We start from the raw sequence: 18,905 nt of genomic DNA on the forward strand, positions 1-18,905 counted from the left end.
GAGACACTGAGGTAAGTACCACGTGCTGAGTGCTTTCTCTAAAACACAACTTGTCCTCTGCAGGGCAGCAGTGAAACGCAGGTGGCAAGTCAAAGTCAACAGCACCAGGGCTTCCAGGCATCCTAACCCTAATTCTGCCCGGGAGTCCGGGTACAAAGGGACAAAAGTGGCCTCTTGTTCCATCCCAGAGAAGGACAGAGAGGAAGGGAAGCAGAAATCATAAAGGAACTTTTGCACATGAACCAGGCACCACACAAAGGGAAAGGCATACAAACTGACATTTCTTAACACTCCCCAGAAGGCAACAAAACTCCACCTGGGAAATGAGTTTTTGGAAAGTGCAAAAGGATATTTCAAGAGAAGTCACACTGGAAAACATGCATCAAAAGGTACACCTAAATCACATCAGTAAGAAAAAGGATAAAAGCTGTATGATCATTTCAACAGATGCAGAAAAAGCATTTGACAAAGTAGAACATCCATTCATGATTAAAAACCAACAAAACAGGTCTAGCGGGAAAATACCTCAACATGAATAAGGTTATATATGAAAACCCACAGCCAACACCATACTCAAGGAGGAAAAACTGAGAGCTTTTCCCCAAAGATCATGAACAAGAAAGGGATGTCCACTCTCACCACTTTTATTCAACACAGGGCTAGAAGTCCTAGCCACAGCAATCGGACAAGATAAAGAAATAAAAGGCATCCAAACTGGTAAGGAAGAAGTGAAACCTTCACTACCTGCAGGTGACATGATACCATACATAGAAAACCCTAAAGATGCCACCAAATACCCACTAGAACTGATGAATGAATTCAGTAAAGTCGCAGGATAAAAAAAATCAATGTACGGAAATCTGTTGCATTACCATACATAATGAATAATAATGAATAATGAAACAACATAAAGAGAAATTAAGAAAAGAAGCCCATTTACAGTTACACCAAAAATAAGATGCCTGGGAATAAACCTAGGAGGGGAAAGACCTGCCCGTACTCTGAAAACCACACAACACCGGGCAAAGAAACTGACGACGACACAGAGAGATGGAGAGACCTTCTATGTTCATGGTCTGAAGAACAAATTATGTTAAAATGTCTACAATACCCCAAAGCAGTCTGTCTACACATGAAGTGCGATCCCTATCAAAATGCCAACAGCACCTTCCATAGAATTAGAACAATCCTAAACTTTGTCTGAAACCGCAAAAGACCCAAAATAGGCAAAGTGTCCTTGGAAAGGGAAAGCAAAGCTGGAAGCATCACAATTCCAGACTTCGAATGATACCTCAGAGCTGGAGTGATCAAGACAGTACGCTATGGCACAAAACAGACATGCAGATTAAGGGAACAGAACAGAAAACCCAAAAATAATCCCAGAACTGTGTGGCTAATTAATCTTTCATAAAGGAGGCAAGAAGAGGATGCCTGGGTGGCTCAGCCGGTTAAACCACTGCCTTCCACTCGGGTCATGATCCCAGAGTCCTGGGATCGAGTCCCACATCGGGCTTCTTGGTCAGTGGGGAGTCTGCTTCTCTCTCTGCCTCTGCCTGCCTCTCTGCCTGCTTGTGCGCACCCCCCCCCCGACAAATAAATAAATAAAATCTTTAAAAGCAAAAAAAAATAGAGGCAAGAGTATGCAACGGGAAAAAGTCTCTTCAACACGTGGTCTTGGGAAACAGAGCAGCCACATGCAGAAGAATGAAACAGGATCACTCTGACACCGCACACAGAGATAAACTCAAAATGGATTAAGGACCTAAATGTGTGACCTAAAATCATAAAATTCGTACAAGAGAGCATATGCAGTAATTCTCTAACACTGGTCATAGCCATATTGTCCTCATGAGTCTCCCGAAGAAAGAGCAGCAAAAGCAAAGATAAGTCACTAGGACTGCAGCACGATAGGAGAGCTCAGCAAGTTAAGCGTTGAAAAAGGCAGCCTACGGACTGGGAGAAGACACCTGCAGATGACCTATCTGATACCGGTCTAGTACCCAAAATACATAAAGAACTGATACAACTCAATACCCTAAAATCAAATAATTCAATCAAAAATGGGCAGAAGACAGACATTTCTCCAAAGGAGATCTTTCCAGATGGCCAAAAGACACATGAAAAGGTGGCCCACGTCATGTCTCACCGGGGCTAATGAAAACAACAGCGGGCTAGCACCTCCGCTGTCCGAATGGCTAAAATCAACAACACAACAGCTGAACTGTGGAAGCAGCCCCAGTGTCCACTGGAAGACAGACGGAGGAAGAAGATGTGGCGTGTGCGTGCACGCGTGTGCATACATACAACACACACACACGGGCAGGGTCCTCAGCCACAAAAAGGATGAACTCTTGCCATTTCAATGATGTGGATGAAGACAGAGAGTGTTATTCTAAGCAAAGTCAGTCAAAAAGAAAAAAATACCAAATGATTTCATTCTCATATGGAATTTAAGAAAAAAATGTACAAGGAAAAAAAGAGGCAAACCAAGAAACAGACTCTTAGCTCTTGAGAACAAACCGGTGGTTACCCGGCAGGGGTGAGGGGGAGGCCGGTGGGCGGAGGGGTGAGATGGGCGAAGGGGTTAGGAGTACACGCAGCACCGTGAGCACCGTGAGCACCGAAATGTGTGGGATTTTGCTGAAATCAACTACAGTGGAAATGGTCGGGGAAAGCTGCAAGTAAAACTGGCTGGAAACCAGCAGTAGGTAAGCATTCTTCTAGCTATAATAAGTTACAATATTAATAATAATATCCTTTACCGAATGCTTCCCTTATACCCCAGGAATCGTGCTTTTTATCTGCATCTTCTCGTGAAATCCTCCCAAGAGGCCAGGTGAGCTGGCAAACATTGCTGTCCTCACTTCACAGGAGAGCAAAGGTTTCAGATGCGCACAGCTGTCGGGGGCAGGAGGCCTCTAATGTCTCTCCTCGTGTACGGGGGACAGCCCCTGACTGAAGCCAGTTTAGACCGGAGCAACCTTCCAAGACTGAAGTTAAGATGTCATGTCTGTACCCCCGTCCTCTGTTGCAAAAAGGGAGTAATTTTGTTTGCTCCTACATCAAGTGCTTATGACGTCAACAAAGTCATTTAAATACTTCCAAGACCCAGAATGGCCTTCACAGTGGTATTGTTACTACTGAGTATCAGTAGGAGGAGGAGCAGAGAGGAAGAGCTAGGAGACTGCAGAGCTTTCCAGCAGAAACTCAAAGCAGGTGTTGCTGCCCTGCCTCTTCCCTTGCGGAAGTCCATCAGATGAGGGGCATCTGACTTATGCACCAAGAGACTTTACTTTTGGGCAGAGAGGCGGAGGCCTTGGGGAAGTCACAGAGACAGCTCCACTACCAGCTGAGGGGAAGGGCGCCCTACCGCAGGGACATAACGGGACAAAGCAGACACCCTTCTCCTAGGGGAGGTTTTAAATTCAGTGCGCCAAAGGAGAACAGGCACCTGTGCGGAAGGCATTCTGGATGCCCCGTCTCTTGTCCCACAGTCGGTCAGGACCCCTTGAATCCTCAACGCAAAGGAAGGAGAAAAGAACCAGAGTCAGGGTTACTCTCCTCAGACAGGGTCCTTCACCCACAACCGCCTCGCTTTCCCGCCGGTGGACTGGGAACAGCAAGAAAGTGGCTGAGCAAACATCCCTCTGGCTCTTGGTCTGCAGAGCCCGGAGAGCCAGCGAGCAGGGGAGGAGGCGTGCTGGACCGGGGTCTGTGCGCCCAGGGTTGTCCCCAGCGCACGGGTCAGAGCTGGAGAAAAACAGCCACGCGCCCCGGCTGTGCGGCCTCTCCCTGACGTGTCCCGTTACAAAGTCAGGAGAAGGAAGTCCTTTTGTGAACACACAGCCCCCGAAGCCAGAACAAAAGAGACTACCGTCCATTTAGAAGTTTACTCGAGCCCTCCTACTGCACGCGGCCCTGCTATCGGAGAACTGTCCGCACGCCGACCGCGACCACCAGGAGCAGGAGGACAGCCCCAGCCCCGCGTCGGCAGCACTCGGCCCAGCTAACAGGCAGTACCTTCTTGGCCGGATGAACTCCCGGGATGCTCTTGATGCCCGGAGGGCCGGCCGAGTGCACGTGGGACCCCACTGGCGGGTGCTGGGGCTGCTGAAGGGCCCCCTTGGTCAGCGTCACCTTGCGGGCGGGCTGCTGTCTCACTTCTGGGGGCTGTGGGAGCCGCTGGGGCTGGCCCTCAGGGTGAAAAAAGCCGTCGCTCTCTCCTCCCTGCTGAAACAAGGCAGCGTGCTGGTCAGTACCCGCGCGGCCGGGCGGGCGGCCTTCCCCAGCCTCAGGGCCCACCGCGGTTCACCCTCACCTGAGAGCAAACCGTTTCAAACAAGTGAAAAACCACCTGTCCTTTCGCTAGAGCCACTAAGGAAATTTCTCATCTGATGTGCGTGGGTTTTCATCGCACTGGAGCAACTTAAACCATGGAGATCTTTAATTACTGTATCTACTCAAGAGGTCTGCAGATTCCGGTACAGGCTGTTTCGCCAAGTGAAATACTGCTCAACTTAGAAATACTTCCTACTCAACCTGCATTTGCCATTTCCAAGAGCATCTGGCTGGAATCTGACTGTCTGTGGGGCGGTGGTTTCAAACTTTTAATCCACCTTGCGATGCAAATGGGACAGTCCTCAGGATGAGACTGACTGGCTATGGCCAGAGGGGCCCCGGGGACACGGCGTGGAGCCCTGGCCCTCTCCGCACCCTGCCCCCCACTGAGACGCACGTGCCTCCGTCCCCAAGTCTGTGATTTCAGGTGGGACTTGCAGGGCCTATTACAAGCTTCACAAGGATCAGAACCTTTTGAGTTTCACTGACAACCCCTTGTTTCCTGTACTTCCTAAAGAGAAGGACAGGCCCCAAATGGGGTCCCTTAGAGCTCCCAAACCGGGGCCTGTGGAAGAGCCAACCTGCCAGAAACAGGAAGTTCTCCATCAGCACTCAATAGTGGGCCACAGGCCCTGTCTCATCTCCGCAGGTCCTCCACGTGCCCCTAACGGAGAGCCACCTGCCTGAACCCATCCTTTGCTCCTGCCAGGAGAGCTCACGCCTGTCCTTGTTCTACAGCGGTCTCCCGTTCTAGGCCTCCCGGGGCCTCCAGGGCTTGGTGGCTGGGACGCCGCCGATTCACAAAACTTCGACGTGGTCTCGCTGGGACTGCTGCCCCTGAGCACACTCCAGCTGCACTGTTTATGCTCACGACCCCGCCCGGCAGCACAGAACACCTCTCTGGACGGCGTCTGTGCGCGGCCTTCCGTGTGAAGGAGAGCAGCCGGGGCCAAGAAAGAAAGTGCGGACAGAGGAGCGCGCTCGCCCTCGCCCTCGCCCTGCTAAAGCACGCGGCCTGAGCAGAGCCCGAGGCCGGAGGAGCCGGGAGGCCCCAGTCCTCCTCCGCGGCGCTGCGAGCCTGGCCCCTGCCTGCTCAGGCTCCAGGGTTTCCACACGGGCTGCGGGAACGAGCTCAGCAGTGGCCCCTGTACTCGGTGCCTCTCGCCCCTCTACACTGACCCGTCAGAGACAGCTCAGTGGAACAGTGAAGGCACAGGGCTGCAGTAAGACACGTGTAGGGAAGATTTGTGAGGAAAAAAACTGCCCGAAGTAATTGGGACCTGAGAGAAACGGGATTAAAACTGTCACCTGTGGCAGGGCTTCTGGCCAGGGCAGCATGAAAAGGAGGGCAAATCTCTCCAACCACCCCCCGCCCCCCAACAGGAAGCGCCTACGTGACAAAGCCACCCAGAACAAGCATGCGGGTCTCTGGGAGTCGCGGACTCGGACCCACTCCTCAGACCTGGCCAGCGGGGCAGCCACAGGGCGTGGTGGGGCGGGGACCGCCCACCGGGCCGTCAGCCGGGGACCTTTCTGGAACAATAGCAGACCCATTGGGAAATCCTGGACATCAAGGAACTCCTGAAGGCCTAGGGGAGTGCTGAGCGCGCCAGGGAGCCAGGGGGGCTCACGCAGGTGGGGGCAGGTGGGACGGAGGAGCTGCGGTGGGCTCTACGGGCCGGCGCCCCCACTCACACACCACTGCACAGTGTCTTCCTGAATGACTGGCCGACCAACAAGCTCCGTAGCAACAGGGTCAACCCCTGGGAAGCCAGACTAAGAAATGAAGAATAAAAAACTCACCAAAATATACTCTGAACTGAATAAAAATACAACATCGAAACTGAGGGGATGCAAGTTAAGAGTTACGTCAAAAAAGAAAAATCTGAAATCAGTAACGTGAGCTTTTATCTCAAGAGGCTAGGGGAAAAAAGGAAATCAAACTCAAGAGACGAGGAAGGAAATGATAAGATCGCAGCAAAAAGCAAGACACAGGAAACAGAAAAATAACAGACCAAAATAAATAAATAAATAAATAAAAATCAATGAAACCAGAAGTTCCATTTCTGAGATCAAAAAAACCCCGATGACCTGTAACTAGACTGATCAAGAAAAAGGAAGAGAGGGTACAAATGGCCAAAATCAGAAACCAGAGAGCAGCATCACTACAGGCCTCTCCGCAATGAAAACGATGCCACGAACAGCTTTATACCAACAAGTCAGGCCGCTGAGGTGAAACGGGCAGGCTCCGAGAGAAATGTAAGACATCAAATCAATTCAAGAGTAAAGAGAAAATCGGAAAATATGAGAAGATACTGAATTGGTAATGGAAAACCTCCTGCAAAGAAAAACCACTGTGTCAGGAAGAAGAGAGCCAATCTTAGAAGCCTCCTTCAGAGAAGAGAGGAGGAGGAACCTTCCCAGACCCCGTGAGGCTGGCATGACCCACACATAAGCGATGAAGCCGCCAAAGCACCCCCACCAACGTAAGTGAAGACCCCCCAAAATAGCAGCAGCGTGACTCAACCGCACAGAAAAGGGACCGCGCCCCACGCCCACGCAGCAGGCCCCAGGAACGCAAGGCTGGCCTGGACACCGGAAATCCTAAGGTCTCGAGGGGGCTAAGTCAGCTGCCTGGGAGCCTACCCGGCGAGGGGAAGTCTGCAGGTTCCGGAGCATCCGCTATGCTGCAAGCACCTACAGAAACCGGAGTCTAGACCCCATCATTGTGTTGCTCACCAAACCAAAATTTCTTGTATGTATCCAAGATACTAAGATGGTCTAGTGAATGGATCAATAAATAGCGATTCATACTTTTAAAAACAGAAGTTCTCAATGTGCTAGAAAAAAGACGGTAGTATCAGGACCTCGAAGTTACAGCCACTGCCCGTCAGCACACAGGTGTTCCCTCAACGTCACTGTGACATGGAATGCGCCACCTTCCAAGGCAGCGGCACTGTCTGATGCGCCACATGGCTACGCATAATCCGCTGGAACGACATCCATGTATCTGATGGACAAAGACAACGAATACTGTCATCGCTTATTTCTTTAGTAAGCCAAAACTAAACACGGGATCTACACAGCGAACTTCAACTTAAAAAGAAGAGATGACACCAAGGGAAGACACTGTAACTTGCCTTCCTTGAGGCAGACAATGTCACCATGTACACCTATTTGGATGATAAAATCAACACGGGTGACCTGATGGTTTCTGAACTGGGAATGGAACTGAGAGCGTAACTTTCAGTCAAGAAACACTCCAAATAATAAAAATCCTCTTCGTTGTTATATTAGGCAAGAGACCGGTGGTAATTTACTCTGTGAAGAGGAGACGTTAATGTCAGATAAAAACCCTGAAAAACAAAGTTATGGGGGCACCTGGGTGGCTCAGTGGGTTAAAGCCTCTGACTTCAGCTCAGGTCATAATCTCAGGGTCCTGGGATCGAGCCCCGCATCGGGCTCTCTGATGGGCAGGGAGCCTGCTTCCTCCTCTCTCTCTGCCTGCCTCTCTGCCTACTCGTGATTTCTCACTCTGTCAGATAAAGAAATAAAATCTTTACCAAAAAAATTTTTTAAAAAAAGTTATGAACTTTCATTTTCCTTCCAAGAAAAGTTTATTTTTTAAAGTAGGCTTGATTCCCAAAGTTTAGGAAAAACAGGTACCACAAAAGCTTCTTCTTTCCTCATTTGTCAAGAGAAAAACTTAACTCTCGTAATGCAGAGTGGAGTATGAAAGCTTCTGACACCAAGAAAGCGTCCTAGTCAGGGTGTAAAGGTTTTCTAAGGAACCACCTGGAAAGACCCGATGATGACACCGTTTCTTTGGATGTGCACCCCATCTCCTACCACTCTGGCCCCACGGCACAATTCCTGGGCCACGCGGTCTCTGTGGGTCCCCGTCCCCCACCCCCAGCCTGCTCTCTCCTCCCCCGGCCATGAAGCGTTCGGTGCTTCTGCAGAGCAGCAGTCACTACTGCTATTCGGCTCCCGTTCACAGGCCGGAAGGGGAGCCCCACGGGAGGCCTCAGTCCCCGCAGCACCGTCAGAAGAGAGAACAGAGCAGGTGGGTGACACTTGTTGAGGCCACAACGCACGCGGAAAGGGGGGCGTTTCAGGCAGGGATCACGACTGCCTAGCTTTCAGGAAAACCCGTTCCCATCAGTGGTTTACTGGGAAGTGGGAGGCGGCGCTCGGGAAGCCCTGGAGTGGCTCACGGTCGGGGCCATTCTCTGCACCTTCTGTGGCTGTAGATGACGTCATGAAGTCTGCATCAGGAACTTCGCAGGCACTCCTAGGACCCCGAGCACCGCGAGTTTCGGTGCAATGAACACGTCCACCGTCAGGAGGGCGGGTGGAGCTGACGTTTCTGGACCGTCCGCAATGTGACAAGCAGTGTACTGGGTTCTGAGCAGACATCACTTTCCTTAGAGGTAAATACTATTATCCTCATTGTACAAATGAAAAACCTGATCCCTTTGGTCACACGGTACCACTGGGGACCTCCTGTTGTCTGCAATCGGACGCTGCTTCCCAGGGGAGGACTGTGACTGAAGAGAATCATTTTTAGCAAAAGTTGAAACAAAAAAGACTAGCTTTCCTGCAAGTGCATGAAGGGTCACTATAATGACATGCGTGTGTTGTTCTAAACCACACAGCTGAGTGCTCAGGGCTTACATAGAAGTTATTCCGTTTTGTAAGAGAAATGGAGAGGTTTCCTTGTTTCAACGGCGAGAACTATTAGTCTCTTTCAAATCAGCACAATGACAAGCTAATTCTTCCGTTCCAGAATTACTCCAGTCAGCACGTGGGGAGTCCCCAATGCGTTCATGACCGGGCTCCCGGCGGGCACGTGCTGCGCACACCCGCATGCACACGCAGACCCAGACGGCGGGCAAGGAGAGTGCGCCCATGCACCTGGAGCCCTGGGCAACTCCTACAAACAGTCACGGCGCCGACACAGACCCTGAAATCGTCAGGACTTCGCTATGCACATTTGAAAATAGCGCTGACCTCAAATTAGAACTTCAGAAACCCGCCGACGGAAACGTAAGGCATCGCCGGTCGCCTGTGGATGGGAAATGATGTCCTCTTGCGAACAAGAGCGCTGTGGAAGCCCATCTCTGGAGGTGAGCCGGCTCCCGCTCCCACTCCTTGCACAGCAGCGTGTGTACCGATTTTAAGAGTCTGCCATTTCCCCTAAACACAGATGAGGTGAAAAAGTTCAGCCCATCTTAGACCAAGCCAGAAGATTCTGCTGGTTGTCTTCACAAACGATTCTCTCTTAGTGAATACTGTAGAACTGTCTGTTCTGAGGAGTTTCTCTTTTTTAGATAAAAGGGGCACCACCTGAATTAAGTTAGCCTGGGGGAACACTTTGTATCAGCTAAATCATGACCAAAAATGAGGTTTGTAGCCACCAACATGAGCAGGACAAATTTATTTATAACAAACGGTTTAAATGCACAGATAAAAATGCCCGTCGATACTGTCAGGGCTTCTCGCAATTTGACAGATCAAATCTTATTTTCATTCCTAAACCCCGTGAAGTGGTATCACTGACTTGCATTCGCTGGTGAGCAAATTGATTAATCCCTCGCTATAGAAATCTCAACTCTTGATTACACCTATCAGACCTTAAGCAGCATTATTCTAGACTGACAACACTTGACAAATTCCCCAACCATTTTTCTCAGCTTTTGTGGCCCTGCTAGCTTGTATTAACCCTGATGAAAAATTAATTTCCCTTATCTTCTTCTAAACCCCAAAATCCAAATCCGCCAAACTGGCAACTCTTTCTGTAAAGGTATTATGAAAACCTCTAAAAGATTAATTGCATGTCTTCAGGTGACATTAAATTAATTTCTGTACTCATGACAGACATTTGATACTCCGCACTGAGAGGACAGATAACATTGTCAGGACACACACAAGGACAGTGGTTAGGGTCCCAGGGCAGCCTCTTATGAATCCCCCTTCCGATAAGGCCCACTTCACTGTCACGGCAGTGCCGCTGATCCCGCAGCCCGCAGGCCGCACGGAACGGGTTTCTATTAACTGCAACAATGCTGGGCCTCGCCCTGTAATCTTCAGAAAGCTCACTCCGAACCTGGACAATAAATGATATGCATGCTACGTGAAGTTTCCAAATATAAATACATGTAAGGCTCTACTTTGTCTTTGAAGACTACTCTTTAAAGAAGAAAAAGTAAAATAAACAGGCTAAGGTTTTCCAGGTTCCGAGATCAATCTCCCAGGGAAACGGTTAGGACAGGACAGGAGGGGCTCCTTTCCATTTGCTGATTCTCTGCAATCAGTCACCCTCACGTGTAGCGAGCGTGCAGAACACGTACCCGGCGTAAGTCTTCGGTGCTTCCCCCAAAATTTCAAAACTGGGCCCACATGGAGTGAAGTGCAGCAAAACCCCTGACGTCAAGGAGACCAGAGCACACGGCACCTGCTCACGCCCGGGCGCGCTGACCGGCACGGACGCCGGACCGGACAGCGCGGCTCGTGGGGCCCAGCTCCCCACCCGCCCACTCTCGCTCCCGATTCTACCTTCCTGAGACGAGTCAGGTGTGGGGAAATCTTTGGAAGACAAAATTCACTGGACTTTGGAGGAATACAACGAGCCTCTGGGGGGCGGAGGAAGGACCTCCTGCCCCCGACTCTTCCACGGCTCACCCCAGTGGGCTCCACTGGAAAGGAAGCGGAAGCTGAGGCTGAAACTTGGTGGGGCGGCGGCACGCTGGGGCCCTCCAGGCAGCAGGGCTCCTGTAGACTCCCCCACTTGGGTGGGGCTCCAGGCCAGGGAGAGAAGCTTCCAGCGTGCCCTTGCCGAGCAGCTTGGAAGAAGCTGCTTCCCTGCGGAGGTACCATGACTCCTATCCTTGGCAGTTACTGGAAGTCAGGAGAGGGAGTTACCCAAGCCCCTGGAGAAGGATTTCCTCCTCTGCTGGGGAGAATGAGTTACCAAATCCTGTTTCCTAAATATACAGGAATTATGTCTGATTTAAGCACTTATGTTACTCCCCGATATCATACCCCTAAAAAACCAAAAATTAATGTAGACAGATTGAGTCATTACAACCGATTTCTGTCCTCTAATGAACAATTGCTGATTTTGCCCAAATTTAGAAGCCACGTGTTTAAGAATGCTCAAAAAGTCCTTTCTCTGAAAGCTATTAATTCTGTCCACTAAAGCACTTCAAAGCTCTTAAAAACTTTATATACAATAGCTTCAGCTCCAAAAGAAGTTTCTGGAATATACATATTCTCAAAGACGTGACTAATCAGAATTCAGGCCCAGGTCTCTTCCTCTCTTCTGCTAGTTGCCTTCGGGCCCTCCTGCTGCTTGTGACCACCCGGCACGGGGAAAGGACCCCGCAACCAATGAGGCCCACCTCCACCCCTCCACCAGCCGTGCCCCTAGCGGAGAGGGAAGGAGCCCGCGAGGCAAGGGTCTGGGCTCACCCTCACCCCGGCCCTCCTGGCTCCCCTACCTGGGTTAAAGCAGCTTACACTCGTCTGCCGCCCCCATCCCCACACCACAGCAGCTCTGTCCCCCCACACCTCACTTCCCACCCAGCCCCCCCCAACTCACTCCTTCCTGGTCCTGGAGTGTGGGCTCAGCTCCCACGGACAGCCTGACCCCGCCCGAGCTTCTGCCAGAAATCCATCGAGTCCGTGCCCTCTGCACCGGTAAGGCAGCTCAGCCCAGGTCACAGGGTCACCCCCACAGCATGGGACGCGCTCTGCCTTGGCCGGGGTCTCCGCACGAGATGTCCTCACACCTACTCACCACTCAACCCAACCCAAAAAGTGCCAAACCGTATGTACGATATAATCCCATTCTGTACGCCGAATGAAGGAGGAGTCTGCGAGGAGCCACAAATGTTAGCGTGAAAAGACGACCAGGAGAATTAGTAACAAGAATTAACGCTCTTTACCCCCATTTTGCTAACTGGTGCTACCCAAATGCCGACAACAGCTACTTTAACAACCAGAAGCACTCAGGGAAAACACACTGTTGTAATTCCTGCTTCAGTACTTCACCAAAGAAATCACCCACAATGTCCAGATTTTTAAAGGGAAAAGATACTTTCTCAATTATTTCGACAAATGCTTTTTTAAACACCGGTCATGTTCTTAAAACTGTCCTCAACCCTGGACACAAAAAGTGAATAGAAGTGCGAGCCCGGCCTCAGTCAGGAGCAGTGAGCAGGGTACAGCTCCGAGAGCCCGCGGCCACGCACGGCAGGTGGCAAGCGCAAGGCAGGTAGCCAGCGGGAGAGGCAGGAAACGGGCCACAGCCGGAGAGTGGGAGGCAGTGAAGGTGACCCACCCATTCCTACCTTCTACGCATAGCAGCTGTAACTCCTCCTCAAACCACGAGTCCCCAAAGGGTGACAGATGGCTCCAGGATGAACACTTCTATATCTAAAGCCAACGCTCAGTTGTGCCTATGATTTTCTGTATATTAAACTAAAGGCAGAGCCTCAGGAAAAAATTAAACAGCAAGTAAGATCTAATTTAGAAATATACTTCTAAAAAACAAGGTTCAAACACTAGCCCTTCATCTCTCTGCTGAAACTTTCCAATGGCTCTCCCGGATCTGATGATCAAGATTCACGCTCAAGGCCATAAAACAGCCCATAAAAGCCCCTGTCTCCAGACTGACTTGGCTTTCTGCACTCTGGTCAAACTGGCCTTCCTACAGTGAGAACACAGGCCATGACCCTCCTGCCACAGGACCTTCATCAGTGCCCTCCCCAGCCACCTGGAAGGCTCTTCCCTTTCCCCGGAACTCCTGGCTTCCCCCAGGCAGCTCCTCCCCTTCACGCAAAGTCCCTTCATCAGGTCTCCCTACCTGCGCCGGGCAGCACCCATCAGGGGCTGCTTTACCTGCAGGCAGGACGCTGCCGCCGCCCGCGCAGCACCTAGGCTGCAGGAGCAGCTCCTACGCCCTGACGGGCTCTCTCAGCAGCTGTCCTGACCGCGAGCGCCGGCACCAGGGTAGGAGCTCCCGGCCATGAGTGACTGAGGAAGTGGCAGTGCCTCCCAGCCACGGCTGCCAAAGCCCTGTGGACACGCACAGCAAACAGAACAAAATGCGGAACTCCAACGGGGGCTGCTGCACCTGCCAACTCCGCCGGGCCCCTGCCGTGGCTCGGCTGCCTCCTTGTCCACCAACACCCTCGTTTTTAACGTTTCAACAGTGACGTTACCTTCTCTCTGAACTGCCACACAAGAACAATCCAAAAAGTGAACTCAGTACAGCAAAAGAGTCTGTTTTAGTCACGTCGGTGGCTGCTTCAAGAAACGCAGCGGACAGCGGCATCTCTTCTTGATCCATCTGCCTCTGGAACTCACCGTGGCGGGCTGGCGTGGGCGGGCAGGGCCCAGAGCGATGGCGCCCGGCGCCCCGCTCTCCACCCCGCAGAGGCGGGCCTGACCCCGGAGCTGAGCAGACCAAGTCCAGCGTGAGCCCCATCATCTTCCTGCACCAGATTTCAGGCTGTGTTCAAGAGCGACGGAGACACACCAACAAACACAGAGCCAGCCTGAAGGGGCTCCCACTGGCCCATCTGGGACAATCAAAACTCAAAACCGACAACAGGAACCGTTCACGGGATAAAGTGAGAATCGGCAAGCCCAGACCGCTGGGAATGCATGAGCCCTAAGTCCGCGAGCAAAGACGAAGCGATCAGAGTAAGCACACAGAGTGAGTGCTGACACCGTAAAAATATCGGGGCTGACTAAAAACAGTGAAAATCTGACAAGAAATGATACATTTCTGTAGTCTCGAAGTACCTTCCCACCTTCCCATAAATCCCGTACCGATCACAGACAGGGGGACCGCAGCCCTACGGACAGAGACTTGCAAACACCTCCTCGCTCAAGTGATCCAAGTTACCAACACTGGACAAACGTGTCAGGAGCCTCCCGACAGGACCCACCGTGGACACAACGTCCTTCTACGGGGCTCCTGCCCAAAGCACATCACCTGAAACAGCACCGGAAAAAGTAAGACAAACCCAAATTCAAGGACATCTGACAAGATCATCGGCCTCCCCTCTTTAAAAAAGTCAAGGGCAAAACACACAAAGGCCAAGCTGCTACCCCAAAGTCATGGGGACCATATACAGTACATGCCCTTGAGCCGGGCTGGGACTGTGGCTCTGCACTGGGAGAGCCATGCCGGGGACGAGCTGCTGCATCTCCCGAGTTCTGAGGAGCGTCCCTGCGCATGTGCACGAGGAGAGCTCGCTGCGGAGGAGATGCGGCGAGGCTGCGACGGACTTCCGGGCAGTGACAGAGCTGCGCCGAGTGTGGGGCGGGCAGAGGGATCGGTGGCCATGCAACCGGGCAAAACAAAGTGGGGGGGGGGGGGCAGGAGGTCCTTATCCTGTTTTTGCAACTTCTCTTCGACCGAAATTACATCAAAATAAAACGTCCTCCACCAAACACAGAGCAATCAGGTATGTGCGTGTTCCCTCTTCTACCACATCCTAAACAAAGTCTGAGAAGAACCTGGGAGCGGGGGAGGGCAGGAACTACGGATGCATCCGACCCCCGAGCAAGCGCACACGCACAGATACGCTGGGACCTTCTGCAAGCAGCACTTGACAGCCTTTTAAAAATAAAATACAAGAGGATCGCAACTGGACAGCTGGCTTTCCTGCTGAGGCATTCTGGCTTCTCCCATTTCTCGGTGTGGCCGGCAGAACAAAGGACTGTTTACTGAATTTGCTGCCAAATTCTTAAAATTTTTATTACCTCCATTAGAATAAAGCCGCTGAATTCAGAGTTTGCATTCGTCTTCTTCAAGAGCTCCAGAAACTGCTGCTCTAAGCCACTGCTCCTCCCTGGGGCGGCCTCCGAGAGCAGCTCCTCGCACCTGCCCCTGCCTGGGACCCTCCCAGCCAGCCTGGGGGAGCACGCCGCAGTTTCCAGAGGTCACCGGGGCCCACAGGGGCCACGAATGAAGGTTCCCTGAAGCCACGATCCAGCGCGCCCTAGCCCAGCCCCAGAGCCGCCGTCCTGGCCAAGTCCTCCATGCAGGAGGCTGCTCCCTGAGGCGCGCTCACCGAGGATGGCTGGGTGGCGACAGTGCGTTCACCCTGAGTGAACACTTCCTATTTTCATGTTTTTACTTGAGTAGTTTTCCTGGATTACGTATTGGTTATAAACAAAACTATGCAAAAAGATTGTTCTTTTGGTTTCTGAAAATTAAATACTTTAAGTATCTTTCTGAGACCTGAGCAGGCCAATTTTTCCACATATGACATAATAAAGAACCATCCCATCAAATACAGCTCTTTAGGTAGACTACTTATGTAAGAGTAACCCTCGGGAAGGTGTATGAAATTCTGGAACATTCAACAATATCCAACACTTCACAAACCACCACTCTACACACACTCACTCCTTTGGTAATCTTACCTAGGGAAGCCAGACCCCAAACTCTGAGCGGGAAAACTAAAATCCACATGTATGTTGATGAGTCTCCCAACACAGGTCTCTTTAAACAGCAAATTCCCCTAGTTTTCACCACAGTGTTTTCTATACAAAATGTGACCTCATTTGACTTACATAGAAGCGCTCGCAGGTTCGTTCAGAGCACACGGCAAGTTCCAGCCGCACAGAGCCCGGCTACCCCGTCCCTCGCTCCACCGGGCCAGAGGACCCCCATGTTCAAGTTCTAGAACAGGAATGATGGAGACCCGGCCACACTCCAGTCCTGTAGCCACACCGCTGCTGCTATGCACCCATCACGACACTTTCCTCCACCTTCGGAAACCTCAACACTCTCCAGGCGGTCGCTACCACCTGGGGATGGCCAGAAAAGTGGAAGCTCATCACACCCGCATGGGAGAAGCCCCGGCCTAAACTTGTCTCAATCAACGCTGCTACGAACTCCCTGGGAACAGCAGGGTATCAACCCTGACCAAGAGTTAGGGAACGCCTCGGAACAAGGCAGCAGGCAAACCACCGTTACAAATACAAATCCCGAGAACCTTAGCCCCGGCCACCAGCAGCTGCGTGGGCCCGAGCTACTCACACGAGGTCTCCAGGACGAATGTCCTCCCCCGTCCGGCGGGCACGCAGGCCGCCCCGTGCACGCGCTCGGCAGCACCACTGTGCGGCGTGAGCCGCGACCGCGTCGGAGAAGCGAGCAGCAAGCACACGTGCGCGGGGCGCCTTCCCGCATGCCGGACGCGCCTTCGCGCACTCCCGCGGCCACTTCACAACCCAGACACTGGGGTTCAGAGAAAGGAAGGGACGCGCGCCCACCCAGACGCGGGTCCTCCTCACGGACAGCCACTCCGCTCCCACCGCGTCGCACCACCGCAGACGGAGGGACCGAAGCGCTCTGTCTGGGCGAGGGAGCGCCTCCACCGCTACCTTTCGTGAAAGGGCATCATCTCACAAGGACCAGTGACCAAGGAGATGCCAACAGAGAGCCCCGGTGAGGGCAAAGAACCACTCTTCGGGCTTTACCACGCCACTCGTTGCCGTGACTGCGAGAACTTATACCCACAAAGAATTTTTATTAAATTCTTTTTGAAAACGCTTCCTATACCCGGGATGCATTAGCCGTAACAGAGAGAAACAATATAAAAGGACGAGAAATTCTCTTGAGATTAGGGTGAATTAAAATCACTTTAAAAATAAAATAATAAGGGACGCCTGGGTGGCTCAGTTGGTTAAGCAGCTGCCTTCGGCTCAGGTCACGATCCCAGCGTCCTGGGATCGAGTCCCACATCGGGCTCCTTGCTTGGCAGGGAGCCTGCTTCTCCCTCTGCCTCTGCCTGCCGTTCTGTCTGCCTGTGCTCACTCTCTCCCCCTCTCTCTCTCTGATAAATCAATAAAATCTTAAAAAAATAAAAATAAAAATAAATAAAATAATAAAACGACTAAAAAACAACTACTGTTTTAAGACTCGGCTCTTTCACATTTTAAAAAACCCAATTTAATAAAACCCCTAGATCATCTGATTATAAATAATGAAATACGGAAAAGAACAAAAGAGAACTCTGTACTGATTCACAATCGCCTCACAGGCACACCTGGAGAATCCAAATTAAGTTTTAAGGCATTTCCAATTTGTACATCAGAATAAGAGTTCGGAGACATTTCTGCTTTGCTAAGCATCCGATGGACACCTAGCTGAACTGAGATCTCCCCCGGGCCACCTTCTAGCAGGACACTACGCCCTGCCGTCGCCCCATGTCCTCTCTAGAGACCAAGCAATGAACTAGAGGAGGCCACGACGGACGGCAAGGATAATGGAACTGCATCTATTTGCGGCCAGTTTAGGTCAGTGAAAAGCAAAGGAAATAAACGGACCCTCTCTACAGAAAACCTTATAAGGACAATATCCTGCGCCTCTGCACTAACGGGATGTAGAGAAGTCCAGGCCTCACGACAGGAACACGAACAGACGGCGAGATGCTTTTATTCCGTAAGTAATTATAAACCTGAAACGCATAAATACTGCTCTGCACGGGTGTGATGCGCTAAGCCTGCCAAAGCTTACCAGGGTGCCGGCTGAGCCCCAGGCATAACAGCGTGGCCTGCGGAGCAAAGAGGGAGGCCCGCAGGGGCGGAGACAAGAGTCAGGAGACACGGGAGCTGACCCAGCACCTAACGAAATGAAATGGTTTCCTTTTTGCATCACCTGCACAGTTACGAACATGTTCTCTTAAGAATAGTTCTACCCACACAAAAGGACCTAAGGCCTCTTGGGAAATACCATTTTTTTCTGGTTCAGAGACAGACACACAGAGATACTGATCCCCCAATAAGTTGAAGGTTGCCAACACGCCACTGCAGGACTTGCTGGAATAAATCCTAAGACACAGAACATGTTGGTTAGATGACTGAACAATTACAAAGAGATAAAAAGTTATTCCAAATTTTGTCACGTAGCTATTTTCGCACAGCAGGTCCTCTGTTGTTCCTCTGGGTACTGTATAATTAGACAACAGGATTCTGGAATACAGTCTTACAAAATATACACTTTTCCCCCACTGGAGAAAAAAACAAAAATTTAAGTAGATAAATTATTTTAAAGGAGAAGTGTTCATTAGTGTGAAAGCTGCTCTCAGAGCACAGCAGACCCCGGACCTCCCAGCCCACGAGAGACCCTCACTTCACACGAGCCACACTGCACACAACACCAACAATGAATGTCACGGGAAAAGGCCTCCTCCCAACGGTCACCCCGTGGCCCCAAGTCTCCTCCTCCTAAGTTTTTAACTCAAGCAAAAAAATGAGACACTGACAAAGTCTGCCTAAAATAAGGTCAAAACAGAAGACCACAGATACCGTGAAACGGCTTCCTGCTTAGGTCTCGCCTGAAGAAAACAACATCATACGATGATTCAACAAGCTGACGTGATAGAGGCCATCTGCTTATCCACCCTCTGAATCACAATGAACGGCGGTGAGAAAAGCCGATCTGAAGAAACAGCACAGGGTCTGTTGAAGATGAATTTCCAGATCATACCACTCTACCAAAATTTTTCTCACGGCACGTGAAATGCTCGCACTTTCAGTCT

At 51.2% G+C, this 18,905-nt stretch overlaps 1 protein-coding gene across 9 annotated transcripts in view; it reads right to left on the reverse strand.

Annotated features, from left to right (window-relative positions):
* RBM33 (RNA binding motif protein 33) overlaps positions 1-18,905 on the reverse strand; it is a 132,613-nt gene that overhangs the window by 14,114 nt on the left and 99,594 nt on the right. For 3 of the 9 annotated variants that reach the window (XM_059396025.1, XM_059396021.1, XM_059396019.1), the window contains exon 15: positions 4,021-4,227. The exons of 3 other annotated variants lie outside the window; for them this stretch is intronic. In XM_059396025.1, the coding sequence (XP_059252008.1) occupies positions 4,021-4,227 (207 nt within the window). Of the gene's footprint in view, positions 1-4,020; positions 4,231-18,905 lie in introns of all 9 variants that reach the window. 3 more of the 9 variants (XM_059396024.1, XM_059396020.1, XM_059396018.1) reach the window with 1 other exon arrangement.

The sequence above is a fragment of the Mustela nigripes genome, chromosome 4 (assembly GCF_022355385.1).
Source record: "Mustela nigripes isolate SB6536 chromosome 4, MUSNIG.SB6536, whole genome shotgun sequence".
NCBI lineage: Eukaryota > Metazoa > Chordata > Mammalia > Carnivora > Mustelidae > Mustela > Mustela nigripes.